Here is a 19,948-nt window from a genome sequence, read left to right on the forward strand (position 1 = left end):
GACATGTGCTTGGATATATCCTTCTCAGTAATTTTGGTTATACTCTGGATTTGGATGCACATTAGAGAATCCTGGTCAGTACTCCTATGCTGATCCCAAATATTCCTGGAACTGTTCTAGAATATCCACATTATGGAACAGCAAAGTTGAGGGGGTTGCTTTTTGCCAGTTTCCTAGGCAGCCGGATGGGGGAGGGAGACAGCTCTCACAGACAAATATTTGCCAGGTTGCTTTGAGTGGGATTCTCTTGTTTGACATTAGTGGAACCTTTTTGACCCTGGATTGTGTTTGGCTTCAGTTGGTTTGACATTGGTTCCTTTGGGCTGGACTCCATTCCCTTGCTTCAGTCAGTTTGACTTGGATTCTGATGTTTAACACTGGATGTGTCAAGTTTGCCCCATTGATCTATGGTTCTCTAGGGATTCTCTGTTTTGATGCTGTTTTTGTTCAGCTTGCTGGTTCAGCTTCCATTGGGAGCCTTTTGGCCTATGGTTATGGTACTTACTCTTGGAAGGTAGCTGGGGGCACTCTTATTCAGGGACCAATATAATTGGACCTCTTGGTCCAATTCATTTGAAACTTGTGGGTTTTTTAGTGGACAAGCAGCATCAATTCCACTGCAATTTTGATATCATTTGCTGGAAAAACTGTTTCTCTAGTCTCCAGAAATATTTTGTATAGAGAATAATGGATGCAAATCATTCAGAATCCTGAAAATAACCCAAATCTAAATACTGGAGTTAGATACCCGAGTAATCCAGAATACTGATAATTATGCCCTTTGTAAAACTCAGATCTGAAAAATAACAGTTTTTCCCATGGTGCACATTCCTAGCAGCTATGGTTCATTAATTCAACAACTAAAACTTTAAATGTTTTATGGCTGCAAACTTCAACACCTATCTAAGGCACTCCTTTTCCCATATGTCTCTTGACTGACTTTGCTAGCCTGGCAGAATGTAAAATAATGTCCACTATTTCATAGAATCATAAAATCATATAACTGAATGATGTGTGATGCTGGAGATCCTTGTCTGGATTCCTCAACATGTAATTCAGCCTTAAAATCAGCCACAAGAGAATTAGACACTGATCATGGCTGCAGTAGAAGATAACCCCCTCATGGAATATTACCCCACCCCATTTCTCTTATTTAAATTGCCCTTTTGGCTGCTTTTAACTCTGGTAGCTAAAAAAAAGTTCTGTGCTTGTTTTTAAAGCAGCTCAGGCAAACTGGTTTTAATCAGGAAAATAGGTGGCAGGGAAGAGAGATCCTTGCTCCACAGTTCCAAGATCCCAGTCCCTACAGGGTTTGTCTTTGAGGGAGCTTCTCCTCCACTGTACTTGGTAGAAAAGCCTGTGATTTTTTTCCCCTCTGTAGAACCAAGAAGCCTTCAACCTTGCCTTTGTCCTGACCTTTGACTTTGGACTGGCTTGGTCTCCCTTCTCTCTACATTTGATTAACACTTGAGGTGTTTATATTTTCAATCAAATGCTTTCATTTCCCCTTTTTCCTAGAAGATCACTAGTGCTCTCTGATATCAGCTTCAAAGATCACCATTTCATCTGTTCAAACCTGTCTAGTATTCTAGACAAGATGTAGAAACGAGGTCTTAAGATCATTACGTGAGGCGTTTCCCTCCCGCCTGTTTGTGCAAGTGTTTTTTTAAAAAACATTTAACTTGATAAAGAGCTCTGAAGGACTTAAAAACCTGCTACCCATTTTGTGTTATTTTGGTTAGTCATAACAGAAGGAAGGTATAATGTGGTTTATATATAGGAATGTGGTGTTTATGTATGATGAGTTCCTTTCTTAGCATTTTATTTTTCATCTGTCCTTTTGTTTCGTAATGTACCTGTGATATAGGGTTATGGTTGTGACAGGGAGGTTTATTGTATTTTGGTGTGGTTTTGGGAGGAGAACAGACCAGTGAAGGGAAAATGAATCAGGCAGGTAGTACCTGTGCATTGTTCTGGATCTGCCTCTTCCAGCCAACAACAATTTGAAACTGGGCCAGTAAACCATCAGATCTGAAAGCAGTGGTGTGGCTGACTGTCAAAGGATATGAAAAGTAGGCCAGATGTGTTTCACCAAGACCTGGTTGAATTAGGTAGAAGGAGTTGATCTCACCTGTCATTTTGACTTATCAGAGAATCCCAGACACCAAACTGATAAGAATGACAAATTATTAAGCAGAATTATCAGTAGAAAAAATCTCTTGCAGGTATTTATGGGTATGGCCTTGTTGCTCTCAGCCTTCCCTCCAAAGAAAAAAATCTGCTAAAATGCATATCCAGATATTGTTTGTGCTAGCATACCCCTGGGAATCCATTTTCAGCACTAAAGATTGAGTGCTGTGTTAGTTGAAGAAAAATGTGTCTGAGCATATTCCACAAGGTGCATTGATGGTCTTTGTCTGATGGCTTCATGCTGTGGTGCTGGGATTCCTGAAAGCATCCGTCTGGCAACTGATGGAACCAGGATGCTGGAATAGATGGCTCTTGTCTTGACATAGAAATGCTCTTCTAAAGTTTCTGGAACTCAGCATCCTTAGTATCGCTGCTTTTGTAGCATCACAGAAGATCTGGAAAGTGAGTGATGGAATCAGGGAGACTCAGAAACCAGTTATCTTCAGAGTACACATTATATGGTACAATTTGGGCAATTACTGAAAGTAGTAGTAAATGAACAGAGATTAAACTCTTTAAACTCTTCCCAGTATGTTTCAACCTAGCATGAATGATTATTCCATGTGTTCTAAATCATCCCTTGTGACAAAATTAGTGCCATATTGCCAAGATATGATGCTCCTTCAGGTTTGGAGTGATGAGATCCAAATTTATAATGCAGGACACATAAGAATTTTGGGAGGGAAGAAAAGTTGTTATGGTGATGTTATTTACAATGGCAGCTCTCTGGCTACAAAAATTTGTTTCCAGTTTTTAAAAAGGAAAAAAAGATCCTAATTACATGTGAAATGATCCTAATTGCAGGTTTCCTCCCCTCCCCACATTGAAGCCTACATATGTTCAGTTTTTCATATCTTTAGAACCCAGCCCTCGGGTCAGTCTTGTAGTGTTGCGTAGTGGTTAGAGTGCCAGTCTAGGATCTGGGAGACACAGGTTCAGATCTCCACTCTGCCATGTTATAAACCATGCAACCTACAGGATGAGATGGAGAGGTGAAAAATATGTGGCTACCATGCAGCCCTAATTCACCCAGTGGAGGGATGGCTACCTGGGAATGTACTAAGCAAAATGATTAGAGCCCGGGACTGCCTGTTGGCAGGAGTGCCACATCCCAAGTCTGAGGTCTGAGGATGCAAAATCTCAGCTGTTTCCAGGATCCCTTGCAGAGCTGGGAGAGTAAAAGCCAGTCTTGAATGCTGTTACTGCCAAGTCAGTAAGGGTGGAAGATAAACACACATGCACAAAGAGGAGTCTGAAAATACAAGCGAAAGGGGAACCTGAACTGTAGGAACACAGAGAGGACGAGTGGGATGACTTCCATGTTGAGGGGAAACAGAGAGCACATTCTGTGGGGGAGGGCCAAAAGAGGAGGCTTAACTTGGATGTAAAGAGTCCCTGTTGGGTAGAAAAAGAGAGAAAAGAAGGAGGAGCTGAGAAAAAAAGGTGCTGGAGGACCTGTGGAGTGGACAGGAAAAACATCAAAAAGAAGGTGACAAGATTCAGGAAGAAAAGAAGGAAACTGTGGTAGGGTGAAAGGAGAAAAGGTGGGCAAAACTGAGAGAAGATTGTGCTGATGTGTGAATGTGGTCAGAGAAACAGCAGAGTTGGAAGGAGAGAGGCAGTTCACAAAGGGATCCAAGATGGTGTAGAGAACAAAGAGCTATAAGGGAAAGAAAAGGGAGGTTGCTACAAAAGAAAACATGAACTCTTCTGGAACCATAAAATCTGGCAACATTTTCTTTGAGTATAAGCTTTCATGGGCCACTTCCTTGGATGCAATGAAGGAAAACAAACACTGAGTGAAAATTACAGCAACAATATTTGCCCACAGTCACTTTTGCCATGTAGTCCACTTGAGTTAATAAAAATGGAAAAGAGAGAGCTTTGCTTGCTTGGCAAAGACAGGATGTGCCTTTCTGTAGATGCACCACTTCCTGTCTCACCTGTTCTGGAGATTATAAACAAACCTCCCCACTCAGGTGCTGGAAAAATGCTTCCTGATGTTGGTGTGCAATAGAGTAGCCCCTTCTCTTTCTATAGGGGGCCAACTAATTGGAAAGAAGCCTGCCTGGCCAGCTCTTGTGCTGTTAGCAGGAGTCATTCACTGGAGCCTTCCTTGGAATGGAGCTGCCAGCCTCCAGATGGGCTTGCCCATCTCCCAGAATGACTTATGATCCTACAGTGACCTTGATCTGTAGCTACAGAGTTCAGCTTCGATGGAGGAAATGGCTGGCTTGGCGGGTAGGCTGTATGGCCTTGTGCCACACTGAGCTCTCATCCCTCCCCAGGCTGCACTCCAAATTTCCAGAAGTTTCTAGCCTAGAGTTGGGCAATGTATTTTTATAATGCTGGTTTGTCATAAGTGGGATCATTGGCTGATATCTGCTTTAATTGTAGCAGCTGCTTCAGAAGTTTGTCTGCTTGAGACCTGACTGGGCTAGCCCCTGTTTAAAATTCATCCTTTCCTTATCATGAGAAAGTGGGGACTGCGATCACCACCTTCCTGGACCAATATTATTTTGCGCAGAGCTCCTTTTTTTGCTTCACCTTCCCTTGTAGCCACAAAATTTGCTTACATCTTCTCTCTGAACATTTTCTTTGCTCATGTTGCAAAAAGGGATCCTGTCAACACATTTGAAAGAGGCTGATCCTGTCATGGGACTGTGGAACTCTTTTTGTGTTTTCTTTCTCTTTGGTTGTGCCCTTTCCTGCCTATATACCCTTTTCTGTTCTGGCCCATTGGCTCCTCCTGCTTTGAATCTTAAATGGCTTGCCTGGCTTTTAAGGGCCTGCGGAGAGTTTCTTAAGCTTTGGTATTTCCTGTTGTGTAAAGGCTGGGCTGTGCAGTAACAAAGCGAGGAGAGTAGGGAAAGAGAGACACAGAAAGAACTGATGAAGGAAAATATTTGGATGGCTTTGATCCCAGATTTCAAGTAAAAAAAAAGAATCCGTGTAGAAAATTCCATGCAGAGAATATCTTTAGTTGCCATGATGGATCTCTGCAGCTTTAACTAGAATGAGAGAAAAGCCAGTAGAGAAAGCACTCAGGCTGCCTCCAGGTGGCAGATTCCTCTACAAGCTAACTTACTTACTTACATATTTTGCCCTCTAGTTAATTTCTTCAGATACAATGCTAAACCAGAAGTAGGGGCAGTGGTGCCTCTGGCCGGGTCTTTCTAGGTGTCATGTGAGACGGGAAGTTGTTTTTGTATTCCATGGCTGATTACACACAAGATATTTGCTGCATGGTGGAGACAAATGTCCACTGCAACAAGATTGCTTGTACGGATGTATTTGCTCCAGCCCTGCTTTCACTTTCCACTCTCTCCCCGGCAAGTGAAACCACTTGCAGCATTATTTTAATTTTGTTTTGCCACCAGAGCAGGCCAGATTTGCCAGTGACCACAGTTTTGCCCCAGACCTCGTCCCTTTGCCCATGGCCAGCCTTCCCACTCCCTTGCACTTCTTTGCACATCTTCCACTCTTTACCCCCCTTTCCATATTGCTAGTTCCTTCCTGCATCTCCAAATGCTCCTATCGATTTATCAGCATTATAATAGCAGAGAATTGGCATCTGAGGCACTCAGATAACAATTATTTTTGAAAATTTCCCCTAATTATACTAGAGCTCTATGTGCTATATATGCTGCATCCTGCTCTGTTTTTTAATATGATGAATACATACTAGATATATTTTTAATGCTTCCTCCCCAAACCCCACCCCCTACATAAAAGCTTCTCCCCAGCCTCAAATTTATGTATCTTGGCGATAACAGACTAATTCCATGCTGGGTACTAGGATAAGGAACTAGCTGTTGGGAACAGTTTCTGAGCTAGCTTTAAAAGCATTGGATGTTAGTTTTGCCTCCTGCTTGGCAGAATTATTGCTTGTCGCTTTAAGAGAAGAAATGATCCTCTGCAATACCAAAATAATATAATCCTGAATTATAATTTATGAATTATGAGTAGGATTCACATACATCACTTCTTGGCCCTTTGGCTAAGATTAGGTAAGCTGTTCATATATGCACATAGATTTTAAAATTATCTTATATAGGACAGAATTCTGACACCATACTGGGAGACTAATCCTTTCTTCATGGAGTTGTGGAATATATATAGTCCTGTATCAGAAGGGCAAAAATTCGCCAAGTAAAAGGCATTAGATAGAACAGTAGCCTTGCTTGTCCAATGGAGCAAAAATAAGCAGACGTCTTGTAGCACCTTGAAAATTAATGTTTTTATTCTAGCATAAGCTTTCATGGACTGCATGAGATGGGCCCACAAAATCTAATGCTAGAATAAAGACATTAGCTTTTAAAGTGCTACAAGATTCTTCTTTAAGTTAGACATGTGGAGGACAGGGATGCCTGTTGAAAGCTTTTAGCTGTGATAGCCAAATGATAGCTACATTCAAAGGCAATGTTGAGAGGCAGTGTGAATTAGTAGTTAGAAGGGTAACTAGGCTTGAGAACAGGCTCAAACCCCTACTCTGCAACAGAAGCTTACCTGGCAGTGACCGTGGGCCTGTCACACTGTCCCGGACTAACCCATCTCTCAGGGCCATTGTTGTGAGGATGAGGTGGAAGAAGGGAGAATAATGTGATAAGCCACTATGTCCCCATTAGGAAGAAAAGCATAAACAAGCATTACATTGAGCATTGGATTCTTGAATACCAGATGCAATGGACAAGCAACAGGCAAGGGCTGTGTTTTTCATGCCCTCTTGCCAATATCTCATAGGATCTTGTGGGTCTGTACTGAAGAAATAGGCAGGGTGCTTGTGCAATTTTGGTCTAATCCAGTACAGCTCTTCTAATGTTTAAAATATAAATATTAAAAAGGCGAAAGTTTAAAACAACATTTTCTGCCAATACAGGTTTTTGCTGCACAATATCTATCACAGTGTTGATGCCATGCAATTACTTAAAAACCACCAATTGATGTAGGTGGCATCAAATCTAAGATTTCAATTTGTGTAGTTCCTAATGGGGTCTCAAAGCGACTTCTACTTTATCCTAACACCAATCCTCTGAGTTAGGCTAGGCCTGTGGTGACGAACCTATGGCACTCCAGATGTCCATGGACTACAATTCCCATCACCCCTTGCCAGCATGGCCAATTGGCCATGCTGGCAGGGGCTAATGGGAATTGTAGTCCATGAACAGCTGGAGTGCCATAGGTTCGCAACCACTGGGCTAGGCTGAGAGATTCTGATGAGCTCAAGATCACCCTGGCAGGCTTCCATGGCCAAGCAGAGATTTGACCCCAGTTGTCCCAGTCTTAGGCTCATTCCGCACATGCAAAATAATGCACTTTCAAACTGCTTTCAGTGCTCTTTGAAGCTGTGCAGAATAGCAAAATCCACTTGCAAACAGTTGTGAAAAGTGGTTTGAAAACGCATTATTTTGTGTGTGCGGAAGGGGCCTCTGTCTGCAACCATAACCTGTACCTCATGCTGGCTTCAGCTGGTTGGTTCTCTGTCTCTTGTTTTATGGAGCATCTTTTAAGTGAAGGTTTCTTGTTGTCTTTTTAGGAAGAAGACGATGATGGCCTTCCTAAGAAAAAGTGGCCAACAGTAGATGCTTCCTATTATGGTGGACGTGGTGTTGGTGGCATTAAGCGAATGGAGGTAAATACTAAATACTACTTATCCATGATAGAAAAAAATATTAGTCTATGGTTGCAGGGCTCAGCTGAACACATTTAGTGTTTCTGATACATTCAATTGCAGATGTACCCTGACCCTTCACAACTGACACATGAAAGGAATATTGTATAGGCCAGGTTCAGAAAATAGACCTGCTAGTTCTTTTTGTAGAATGTTGTGGTTCCTGGGTAATATTTGTTCTGCTTTTTCTAGCTCTCAGGGTGTAGAACCAACGAATTACTGTGAACAAAAGGTGCTCTTGAGTTGGACTATGACACCTGACCTATTCTAAATGAGGCTGTGGGAATCAAATGAAAAGGACGATGAGTATCAGGAGTAAATTGCATGGAATGCTTTTCTTTAGGTTCGCTGGGGAGAAAAAGGCTCTACAGAAGAAGGTGCTAAATTAGAGAAGGCCAAGAATGCCCGAGTCAAGATGCCAGAACAAGAGTATGAATTCCCAGAGCCCAGGAGTCTTGGAAACAGTATCCGGAGGTCCTCTTCTCCCAAGAAGTGGTATTCTCCAATTAAGGTACATCTTTTTTCTGAATCCAGAATAGCCAAGTATTATCATTATGTCCCTGGAAGCACACGTACCCCTTCATTGACTTTCCATTCAACAGGTGAGTCCAGAGGCGGAGTGTTCAGGGGGACATGTGGGATCACATGTCCCCAGGTGCATGCCAGCTGGTAATGTGCGGAGGTGGAGAATTGCCCCCACACCCCTCCTTTGGGCCCCATCCCACCAGCCTGCTCCTTTGAAGGAACAACCTGGTGGGGCCTTGCTGAGGGGCAGCCTGTGGCAGGCTCCCGCCAGCTAAGAGGTCAGAGGTTCTGCCTTCAGGGGCATATCTACAGAAAATGGTACCCAGGGCAAGCTCTGAAATCCCCCCCCCCCCTCACCATTCAACAGGTTCTCCCCATCTTGGAAGACCAGCTCTCTGGCGGCCAGGTCTACCCATTCCTTTCAACCATAGGTAGACTGGGTAGTTCTCCAGAGGGCTGCTCTACCTGCCATCAAGAAGAATTGGTAGATCTGGCCTCTGGATGGGTTGACTCATTCCTTTCAATTATGGGCAACAATATCTGCAGATGGCTGGTCTACTTGCCTTTAAGAAGAATTGGTAGACTTGGCCTCCATGGCAGCCACGTTTGTGTATTGCTTATTAATGGCAGGTGGCTGGACTTAGGACCTTCAAGCAAGTGGTGGTTCTCTGTCTTGGGCACCCCTTTGTAGGCAGGGGCTAATCTAGGGGCAAAATCTGGAGCCCGGGACAAAATCTTGAGTTTACCAGGTGCCCCTCCCTGCACCCCTTATGGTATGTGACTCTACCATCCTCCCCCACAATGACCAAACAATGATTTTTTGCACCAGCTCACAAAACACCTCCCACCACCAGCAAAACATACATGGCTTTCTCCCCACCAACTCTCTTTCCTAATTGTGTCCTCACACCAACCCTATGAGGTAGGTTGTTAGCCTCAGAAAGAGCTCCAAGCCAGTGCAAGGGGAATTAACTTTTAAGCATGTCAATCTCTCACAAGTCAGCCCCCCATCTGAAGGTTTCACTAAGCAAATATCAGCATCATCTCTCACTTGTGAGATTTTACATGCTTAAAAAAGTTAATTCCATCTTGTACTGGCTTGGAGCTGTTTCTCAGGCTAGCAGCCTACTCTCACAGGGCTGGTGTGGAGGACACAATTAGGAAAGTGGTGGGGAGGGAGCCATGTATGTTTTGCTGGGGGGTAGGAGGAGGTGATTTTGTGAGAGAGATGCTGCTGACATGGCATGTAGGAGCAGCAGTGGCATGAGGAGGTTAAGAGCTCGGGTGGTATCTAATCTGGAGGAATCCAGGTGATGATTCCTCCCAGGCCTCCTGCTCAGCCTCTTGAGCTGTGGGAGGCTTATCTGGGGAATTCAGATTAGCCTGTACATCTCCCACACACGCCAGCTGGGTGACCTTGGGCTAGTCACAGGCTTCTCGGAGCTCCCTCTCCCAGTCTCGCCACCTACCTCACAGGGTGTTTGTTGTGAGGGGGGAAGGGCAAGGAGATTGTAAGCCCCTTTGAGTCTCCTACAGGAGAGAAAGGGGGGATATAAATCCAAACTACTACTACTACTACTACCACTCCTCCTCCTCCTCCTCCTCCTCCTCCTCCTCCTCCTCCTCCTTCTTCTTCTTCTTCTTCACAAATCACCTCCTCCTACCCCCAGCAAAACATACATGGCTCCCTCCCCACCACTTTCCTAATTGTGTCCTCACACCAACCCTGTGAGGTAGGCTGCTAGCCTGAGAAACAGCTCCAAGCCAGTGCAAGGGGATTAACGTTTAAGCATGTAAATCTCTCACAAGTCACCCCCCATCTGAAGGTTTACTAAACAAACGTCAGCAGCATCTCTCACAAATCACCTCCTCCTACCCCCAGCAAAACATACATGGCTCCCTCCCCACCACTTTCCTAATTGTGTCCTCACACCAACCCTGTGAGGTAGGCTGCTAGCCTGAGAAACAGCTCCAAGCCAGTGCAAGGGGGATTAACTTTTAAGCATGTAAATCTCTCACAAGTCACCCCCCCATCTGAAGGTTTACCAAGCACACATCAGCACCATCTCTCACAAATCACCTCCTACCCCCAGCAAAACAGGCATGGCTCTCTCCCCACCACTTTCCTAATTGTGTCCTCACACCAACCCTGTGAGGTAGGCTGCTAGCCTGAGAAACAGCTCCAAACCAGTGCAAGTGGGAATTAACTTTTAAGCATGTAAATCTCTCACAAGTCACCCCCCCCCCCATCTGAAGGTTTACCAAACAAATCTTCAGTGCTGCTGCTGCTGCTGGGGTCCCTGCTCAGCTGGCCTTTTTCCCTGCCTGCTGGCGCCCAGGGAGAAGGCTTCAAGGCGAATATGGCATGCTGGGCCAGAGGGAAGGGAGGCGGAGCTCCCCAGTCCTGCTCCTGGGAGCCCAGTGGGATTTCTCCCCCGCCCCCTGGACACTCCAGGCCACCGTACAGAGTGGGCGGGGCTACGACAGGCACTTGGAGCAGTCGGCTGCTTCAGTGCCTGCTTGCTAGGGCTTGCTCAATCCCTCGCTGTGTTGGAGGATGTTTTGGCGCCCCCCATGTGACCTCAATCGATGCGCCCGGGGACAAGGGGTACCCCATGTCCCTAGGCAGGAACGCCAGTGCCCCTAGGCAAGTAGTACCTGGGGCCCACATCCTACCTTGCCCCAATCTAAATTTGCCGGTGCTAGACTCTCTCTTCTGTCATGAAGATAAATAAAAGTTCAATAAAGCTAGGCTAAATTACAAATGAATTCAGGAAGAGGCAATCTGAAGCATGGCAGAATTAACTGACATCAGTAAAGGATTATGGTCTGATATAGCATGTTAAGAACAGTCTGTCACAGTTTCTAAAAAGTGGCTCCTGTTAGGTTATTAGAAATTTTAATGAGTGAGAAAAGCTAACTTTATTGGGGGGCCAAACTAAACTTGTTGCAGTAACATTTTCAAAACACGTTCAAGTATTCTTCTGTAGAAGTGCCAAAAATCTTTTAATGAACATTCAGGCTGACTGCAAACATAAAGTTAAAGCATGATTTACTTTAACTACATTCACATTTTGAAACCAGATTTGTCTTGCAGACATTCACTCCCATTCTCATATACTAATCTAAAAATGTATTTGTTGCTATTGCAGGGAAAACTGGATGCCCTCTGGGTCCTGTTGCGAAAAGGTTATGACCGTGTATCTGTGATGAGACCCCAGCCAGGAGACAAGGTACTGTCACCTCTGATGGTCTTTCCCCCTCCCCCACCCCCCAACCCGGAATCTTTAATTTTGTAGGCTGCCACCAGGAATAAAATTCCAAAAAACTATTTTATTTCCCCTTTTATTTTATTCTTTTCTTAGTAACTTGTATGAGAGGTAAGGCAAACCGATGGCATTTGTGGTACTGAGGAAAATTAGGTGGGAGTTCCAATATTTCACTGAACCAAAATAAGATTGTATTTATAACTGGTAGGTAACTTCAAGGTTCCAAACAAATTATTTACAAAAATTAAAATAAAATCTAGCTGAGGCACCAAATACTTTGAATAACTTCTACTCATTCTAACCCTTTTTATATCTTCTCTCTCTATCTCTTATACTGTTATCTTGGACTAGAATTTAACCTTTTCACTCTTACAGTGAAATTATGTCACCTTGAAGTTTCCACTGGCCCCTTGATGTTTCCACGGTCCCTTGATGTTTTAGCTGGCCCCAGGGGAGTAGTACCGCCCCCTTTGGGAATCCCTACCCTTGAGCAACCTGCTCTTTTCAACCTCAGACCTTTGGCTGCTTATGCACTGCTCAAGCCACAATACAAGTGGATAGGGGTATGCACATCAAACATTGTTGGATTAATTTTGGATCTGGATTTGGAGAGGACATGTTTTCCCTTATACCAAAGTTTTGGGCTTTTCCTTGCTTTTGGGATTTTTTTCAAAGGTCTAAAAATTTCAGGAAAATTTTTTTCAATTGCCCACCTCACATTTCCTTGCTTCAGAGGCAGTAGGAGTAGGATGGACAAGAGATGGTGAATGGAAGCTGGTCTTACCAAACAGCTGTTTGACAGCGTCTCCATCCCTTTAAATTGTGAAAGGCCATTATTTTCTATGGGAAGACCAAGTGAAAGAGAGGCTAGGTCCACTGCTCATGAAAACCAACTGGCCTGATTTCAAAGGCCAGGTCTTCCCATGGAAAATGATGCCCTTTAAAATGTAAAGCAAGATGTTGCCAAACAGCTGTTTGGCAGACCAGCTTCCTCTCTCTCCCCTTCGGCCCCTGGCCCCTGAAACCTGAAACACTCCCAACATTCTGGGAGATGCACCTTTATTTCTCCCAGAATTTAAGAGTATTATGGGTCATTCCACATATCCCCAAGCTGACCTGAAGGAGTTTATTTCCAATTTGTTTTGGCTTGGGTGTGTCTTAGTGCACACCCCTAGTTGTGCATGAATTATTGACTTGGTGAAGATGTAACATTCTTTTGGTTGACTCGGGCTCCTCCCTTCTCACATGCAAATACCCCCTTTCCCATTTTGGAAGGACAAAACATCATTGTCAGCATTCATTATGGTTAGTTTTTGCTAGAGATGCTGATAAAAACCATAGTCCTGTAGCTCAAAGGCTGAACTCTGGCATCAGAAAGCTTGCTTTCAAAGTCAGGTGAGCTAAGACCATTTATGCACACACCATTTACCTTGTGGCTGTTTGCTTCACAGTGGGGTTTCCCCATAGTTTTTTGTTTGTATGGGATTTTCTTCCAGCAAAGTGATCCTAGCCAAGCCAATTGCCATTTTACCCACCTGCCACTTCTTTGTTGTTTTCGTGCAAACTCCACTTGGAGAGGTTGCCAGCCACTTTCCCCCCCTGCTGTCTTTGGTCTAGCATTAACCTGCTAGACACTGTCAATTTCTTGTCAATTTCACTGGCTCTATCACTCCAGAGATAGCCCTTCAGTGTGAAAAAAGTCCTTTCTATTGTTCTACAATGGAGCTTGAAAAGTGGGTGGGGCTATTGTGGAATGGGCAGGGAAAGGCGGGGAGGAGTGAGAAAGCTATACATATGTTGATCTCCTTTGCTTTCCCTGTGAAGGGAGAGGAAAAGTTATGCTTTCAGAGCTTTTGCAAACTGAGGGAATTCTCTGATCCTGATTACAAAGAACAGTTTCCCTGGAGAAAATTAATGCTTTGGAGGGTAGATTTTATGACATCTCATCCTCACCGAGTTCTTGTCCCTCCCCAAACTTACCCTCCCCTTGGTCCACCACCAAATCTCCAGGAATTTCCCAGCCCAGAGTGGGCAGAGTGGGTGACCTCCATAGCTGCCATTTTTCCATTTGGCTCAGGCGGCACATCCAAGCAAAGAAGAATTCCTCCTCCTGTCCCTTTCCCCACCCCATCCCAATGTATCTGCCTTGTTAACTGGGAGTGATGGGTTAGTGATGAGATGAGGGAGTTTTTCCTTTTCTTCTCCTTACTGCTGTTATAGTTCATGGGCAGCTGCAACTAGAATGAATGGGGGTGGGGAGAAAAAAATGGAGGAAAGCACAGCATGCACTTCCTATCCTCTCAGCTGTTTCATCTCCCTCTTTCTTGCTGTCCATCAACAAGCCAGATAATTTGAGGAAGAGTGCAAGGGGAGGGGGGAAATGCAGGGAGCCAATGGGGCTCCTGATGACATCACTATACTTTAAAATATTTTCATCCCACTTTTCCTAAAAGTCAAAGCAGCTTATAAAAATTCCATACAATCATATCACTAAATCACTAACATCTAACTCAGGAAAATAGTGGCATTATTACTTGAGTTTTAAGACAGCTAGAAATCAGTATCACTGGGAGACAAACCTTTTGGGGGGGGGGGGATGGGGAAGGGATTAACACAATCAAAAGTGTATAGGATAGCCCAGTTTGGGTATGCCAGGGTGTTCAAAGCTTCCTGAGAACTTGGATTTTAACTCTAATGGCCTTTTCACCTTTCTTGTTCATGCTTCTTTGTTCTTGCTTTGTTCATGCTGGATTGTTAGGGAAGCTGAAGAGAGTTTGCCCATTTGTAGGAGGAACCCAAGGTTGCAAATGTGTTTTTAGTGGGCTTGAATGATATCAATAATGATATCAATAACGCTGAGGTAATGCTACTTCACAGTTAACACTGGAAGGGGACCGGAGGAGGGGTTTGCATTTAAGAAAGAGATGGGAATGTACAGCCCTGGTACATATTCTTGATCCTCAGTCTATAGCTAGAAGGCCAGGAATGTTATATGTGGCTTGAAAGCTATAAGATTTAGTATAAATTTATTTTAAAGTATCTCAGGCAAATGTCCTTCTCTCTGTTGAAATTCTGGCTTACTGAATGACAACTAAGAATGTTTGCTAAAGTGGCTGAAGTATTTTTTTTTAATTACAAATGCAAATAATGCCCTCTTAGAGGGCACTATGGAGTTAAATGGGCCTTCCACCAGAAAATTTCCCTTGCGCCGAGAAGAGCAGCTGCATTCCTGTGCTGCTTCTGGCTTGTCTGAGCTTCCATATGGGACATTTCCTGTTTCTTTAAATGTTGTTACATTGCAAAGCTAGTAACGATCCCTGTGCGGCAATGACATAACTGAAAGGGTGATGTAATAGCAGCTGAAGCAATGCAATAACATTGGAGACTGTACATGAGACTTCTGGGCTAAAGTAAAGAAAGTAGACAGGTTATTTCTTCTCTGGTGCTGTCAGGCTAGAGACAGAAGCATCTGTAATAAATTTGAAAGCAGTCTGATAAACGCATCACCACTGTTGGTGAACATTTGCTTTTGTCTGTCTGTCTGTAGTGCTGCAGGTTTGGCAGGCTTACTAAGGGCAAAGGCAAAAAACAGGACAAGCGACTGCACCCAGAGCAACTGTCGTTCTTTTGCACTACCTTCAGGCTTCCGAAAATTTTTGATCAATCTTTAACTCTTCTTTCCCTGATCTTTTTTCTGCATGCTACATGTTACATTTTCTTTGTCTCTTTCCTGGGTCCTGACAATTGTGAGTGAGTGTGAGAGAGTGAGAGAGAGAGAGAGAGAGAGAGAGAGAGAGAGAGAGAGAGAGAGAGAGAGAGAGAGAGAGAGAGCGCTAGAGCTCGCACGAGAGAGAGTGAGAGTGTGTGTGGGAGTGTGAGAGTGTGGTGGGTGTGGGATTGATCTTGGGGAAGGGATTCGTGTTGCTTGGAGAAATTGTGATCAATCTTCCCACCCCCATGCCATTTTCCCAATCTGAAATAGACCCAGGGAGACACCATTTGTCTTCCTAAGGAAACTTGCATGCTTCTCCTTTAATTGTGTCTTTTGTTGTAGCAGAATCCTGAAATCTCCCCCTTTGGATAAGGCTTCCTACATGGTGCGGGCTACAATCCAAATGGATATTTTTGCTGGGTGACATTGGGCTAGTCACAGGTTTGTTCAGAACTGTCTCATCCCCATTACCTCACAAGGTATCTGTTATGGGGAGAGGAAGGGAAAGGAATTTGTAAGCTGCCTTGAGTCTTCTTACAGGAGAGAAAGGCAGGGTATAAATCCAAACTCCTCCTCCTCCTCCTCTTCTTTTTCTTTTTCTTGTTCTTCTCCTTCTCCTCTCTTACATGTGATTTCTCTAATGGGGCGAGTAGTTCCCTTTGGGAATGGGTCAATTTGGAAAACAACACAGATGGGAGAATTCTTAAGCCCCCCTTCCCCATTTTCAGGTGATCGCATCCCCTTTGTGTCTAGGAATTTAATACCAAACATGGAACATGCAGCACATATCTAAGTGCCAGGATCCAGTGCGGATACGGAGGAAATCTGACATGTAGTTAGGCGCTTAGTTTCACATCTTACAAACAGAAATTTGGATTTGGCCTTTAACTGTGGCAGAATGCTGAAAACTCCTGCTTCATACAAGGCTTCCTACTTGGCAGTGGCTACAATTCAAATGGGCATTAAAGTCCACATTCTTAAGCCTATGAAGGTGGTGGTGTGGAATCAAATCCTGCTTCCCCTCTGTCTCACAGATAAGAACAAATATCCCAGAGTCTGTATTTAATCATTTGCTAAAAGGACCCTGGGAAGAAAATTACACTTCTGAGATTTATAAAAGAAACAACCTCCAGCTGAGGAACCTTCAAAGAGAAACCTGGGAGAGCTTCAAAGTGCCACAAAAATGCTCTCTCCCTGGACCAAATGACACATTCACTTTACAAGCGCTGTTGCCTTGCGTTACATGAAATTTCCATAGATATAAACATAACATACAGCAAGAGTTCTTTAGGCAGGAAGGAGGCTTTAGGCGGTCTGCAAATTTGCTGCCTGGAAAGCACAGATCAAATTTCTTTTTAAAAATCTTTAATTCTTTGGTCACCAATAAATTCCTGTTTGGGATCTTGGATCAGAGAATGTTGCTTTCCAGTGTAACTTTTAAAAACACAAACACACACTACTGTGGCTCTTAAATTGATTGTAAAAAAGGCTTAGAAAGGATTATGTGCATGGATGTTCCCCAGCAGTGTCAAATTTGGCAAATCTCAAGAAGCAAACATGTCATCACTGGGATCTAGGTGCATGCTCAGTGCGTAGGAAGAGCCCTCCTTCAGTAGACTGACATTCAGCACTCTATTTCCAATGCTATCCTGATAGACAGAGAACTCACAAGGAATATAAAGGCCACTGTCGTCCCTTCTTCTCTTTCCCTGGCATTTGCTATTCAGAGGTATATTGCCTCTGACCATGGAGGATTCACTTACTCAACAAACTGAAGGGAAACAAAACCCAACCTGTTAAAAAAGCTAGAAAGCAAAACGTTGAGAGAAAAGAAAAACATATTTTAATATACTTTTCTTGCACAGAGCCAAATAACTAAAATTAAAAACAATTCACATTAAAATCCAAATTAAGTATATACTCAATAGACACGCTTCCAGCGTATAGCACTTGGTTACACATAGTGGCACGAAAGACCTGATGCATTTTGATCCAAGAAGGGCATTCTTCAGAGGTCAGTAAAATACACAGACCAATAAATAACTTACATAAATTAATATACTAACATTTCTTATTCAGGCCAGGAGGTTTGTATAGGCATCCTGTATCTGACAAAAAAAAATGATACATACATATAGACATACACACACACACTCACACACACATATATGCACGCGCGCGCGCACACACACACATTCTGTTTTCATTTAGCTGTCATGGCGAATGACGGAGAGGCAGATGTGCATTCTCAGAGCCAAATTGGATGGGGATGGGTTGGTAAGAGATGCAGTAGGGATGAAGAGCTGAACAATCCCTTACTTAGGAGTCCCTGGCACTTAACTTCAGCCTCACCTGTTGTTTGAACCTTAGTTTTGGAGTGTCTCCATTTGTCAGTGCATTAGGGCTGATTTCTGAGTTCCGGACCCAGACAGAGGCCTTTCTGCTTCACATAATCTCAGTTAGACCATAAAATTTATCCCATGCAGTTTCTTGGTGGGGTGGTGGTGGTATATCCTGGCAGTGGCAAGTTTGGGACTATGCAGATTATGCAGGGTTTTTTTGGAACAGAGGGCCCTTGCGCACACGCAGAATAATGCATTTTCAAATCACTTTCACAACTGTTTGCAAGTGGATTTTGCTATTCCGCACAGCTTCAAAGAGCATTGAAAGCAGTTTGAAAGTGCATTATTCTGCATGTGCGGAAGGAGCCAGAGTTTTTTTTGAACAGAGGTTGTAGTCTCCATGGGGGATTTCATATTTACTAGTTTAAAATAGTTTTCTGAATCTGTTTTCTTTCTGTGAGTTGTTGACACACGCAAGAGACAGCCTTGGCTGGCCTTGAGCCATAATAAAACTTAAACAAAATGCAAGAGACAGGTATCAGAATGTTCTGGTCAGGCTGTGGCCAAGAATGCCTTAAAAGACCAACCATGTGACCCTTAAAGCAGAGAGGCTACTAAACTGGACCATCAAGGCTTATGTCATAGAACTGTGAACAGAGCGCCTATGATAAGCAGCCATATCAGAGAAGCCTTTTCTGAACAGTTAGGAGACACAGGAAGGGACACAAATGAACACAAATGAGGCCACCATATTCTGACTCAGGCCATTAGGCCATCAAAGTCAGTTTGATCTACCCAGACTCATGGTGACTTTCCACTGTCTCAAGTAATGGCCTTTCATATTACCTACCACCTGATCCTTTTTTTAGCTGGAGGTGCTGGGGATCGAACCTTGGACCTTCTATATGCCAAGCACATGCTCTACCAGTGAACCACAGACCCTCCCATCAATCACACATCCTTTGGATCCTCATCAATCCCTGACTGGGTCTCACTCGCTGCTATTGAGTCCTGTCCTTTCCCTTGGACTTTCTACCAATGACTGTCTACCTGGACAACTTGCTGCATGCTTGTTTTTCTTGTCTTCAGCTCCCATCCTCCGTGTTCTTGTTTTCTTATTGTGCTCACAGATGATCTGAAGAAATTGCTGGCAAGTGTTCGGTGGGGTGGGAATCGAAGCAGAACTGACGGCGCTATGTGTGGATGTGGCTCCAGCCGTTGCAGCCGTTGTCTGATTGCCTATTTGTTTGTATTCTTCACATTATTGATTGCAAGGCAAGGGCAAAGCAAAGGGCAAAGCCTTGTTTCTAAGTTCATTCGGAGAAATGGATTAACGGAAGGGGTTGTGAAATTTCTCTTCTCGCTGTCAAATCTGGAAATGGTCTGAGGTTACCAGCAGGCACAGCTGTTTCCAATAAGGCAGAAGCAGGCCAAGGTCACATGGGATTCCTGTGGTCTTCTCACATTCTAAAGGGACTAGGTTTGCGATTTTTGCCTGCATTAATGAGGTTATTTTTATATTTAAGATAATAGTCTGAACGCAGGGTGTCGTTCCCTCCCCCCCTTAAAACAAGTACCTTTTATCCCAGAGGATGCGGCACCACTACTACTACCTATTAATATGAAAAGCTCATTAACAAGAATGGGAACTGGAGACTTTTAATTATAGTGGCGCCCACTTGTGGTATTTTATACTTGTCTCTTGCGTTTCCATTATAAACATTGTTTTTTTCAGGAATTTACTAGCCAACTATAAAATGGGTTTCAACCTAAACATTGGCCATTGGGGGATCTTTAAGCTGTCAGAAGACCTGTGTTTACCTTTTTTCCTCTCCCCTCCACTCTGTCAGTTATTTTAAATGTCTGTTTTGACCTGATGACACATGGTTGCGTAACAAAGATGTGTAACAGAAGTTTCTTTTGTTAGTAGCTTTCGTGTCTGTGTGCTCTGTTGCACACAGTGACCTTCTCTTGGGCTCCTTCCGCACAGGCAGAATATTGCAGTTTCAATCCACTTTCACAATTGTTTGCAAAGGGATTTCGCTATTCCGCACAGTAAACTCCAGCTTCAAAGTGCATTGAAAGTGGGTTGAAAGTGCATTATTCTGCCTGTGCAGAAGAGACTTGTAGAATCCATGCAAGTGAAGCTCAAACTACCCAGTTCCAGGGACAAAGAGCAGAGTCTTCTAGGCACATCCGCATATGATAGAATATCAAGAACTGGTGTTTGTAGAGAGGG

The 19,948-nt window shown here is 43.7% G+C and overlaps 1 protein-coding gene across 1 annotated transcript in view; it reads left to right on the plus strand.

The window, feature by feature from the left end:
- ANTXR1 (ANTXR cell adhesion molecule 1) overlaps positions 1-19,948 on the plus strand; it is a 136,689-nt gene that overhangs the window by 96,062 nt on the left and 20,679 nt on the right. Inside the window, exons 15-17 of the mRNA XM_048512724.1 lie at positions 7,727-7,822; positions 8,205-8,372; positions 11,539-11,619. Of these exons, the coding sequence (XP_048368681.1) occupies positions 7,727-7,822; positions 8,205-8,372; positions 11,539-11,619 (345 nt within the window). The remainder of the gene's footprint in view (positions 1-7,726; positions 7,823-8,204; positions 8,373-11,538; positions 11,620-19,948) is intronic.

The sequence above is a fragment of the Sphaerodactylus townsendi genome, linkage group LG12 (assembly GCF_021028975.2).
Source record: "Sphaerodactylus townsendi isolate TG3544 linkage group LG12, MPM_Stown_v2.3, whole genome shotgun sequence".
Taxonomy (NCBI): Eukaryota; Metazoa; Chordata; class Lepidosauria; order Squamata; family Sphaerodactylidae; genus Sphaerodactylus; species Sphaerodactylus townsendi.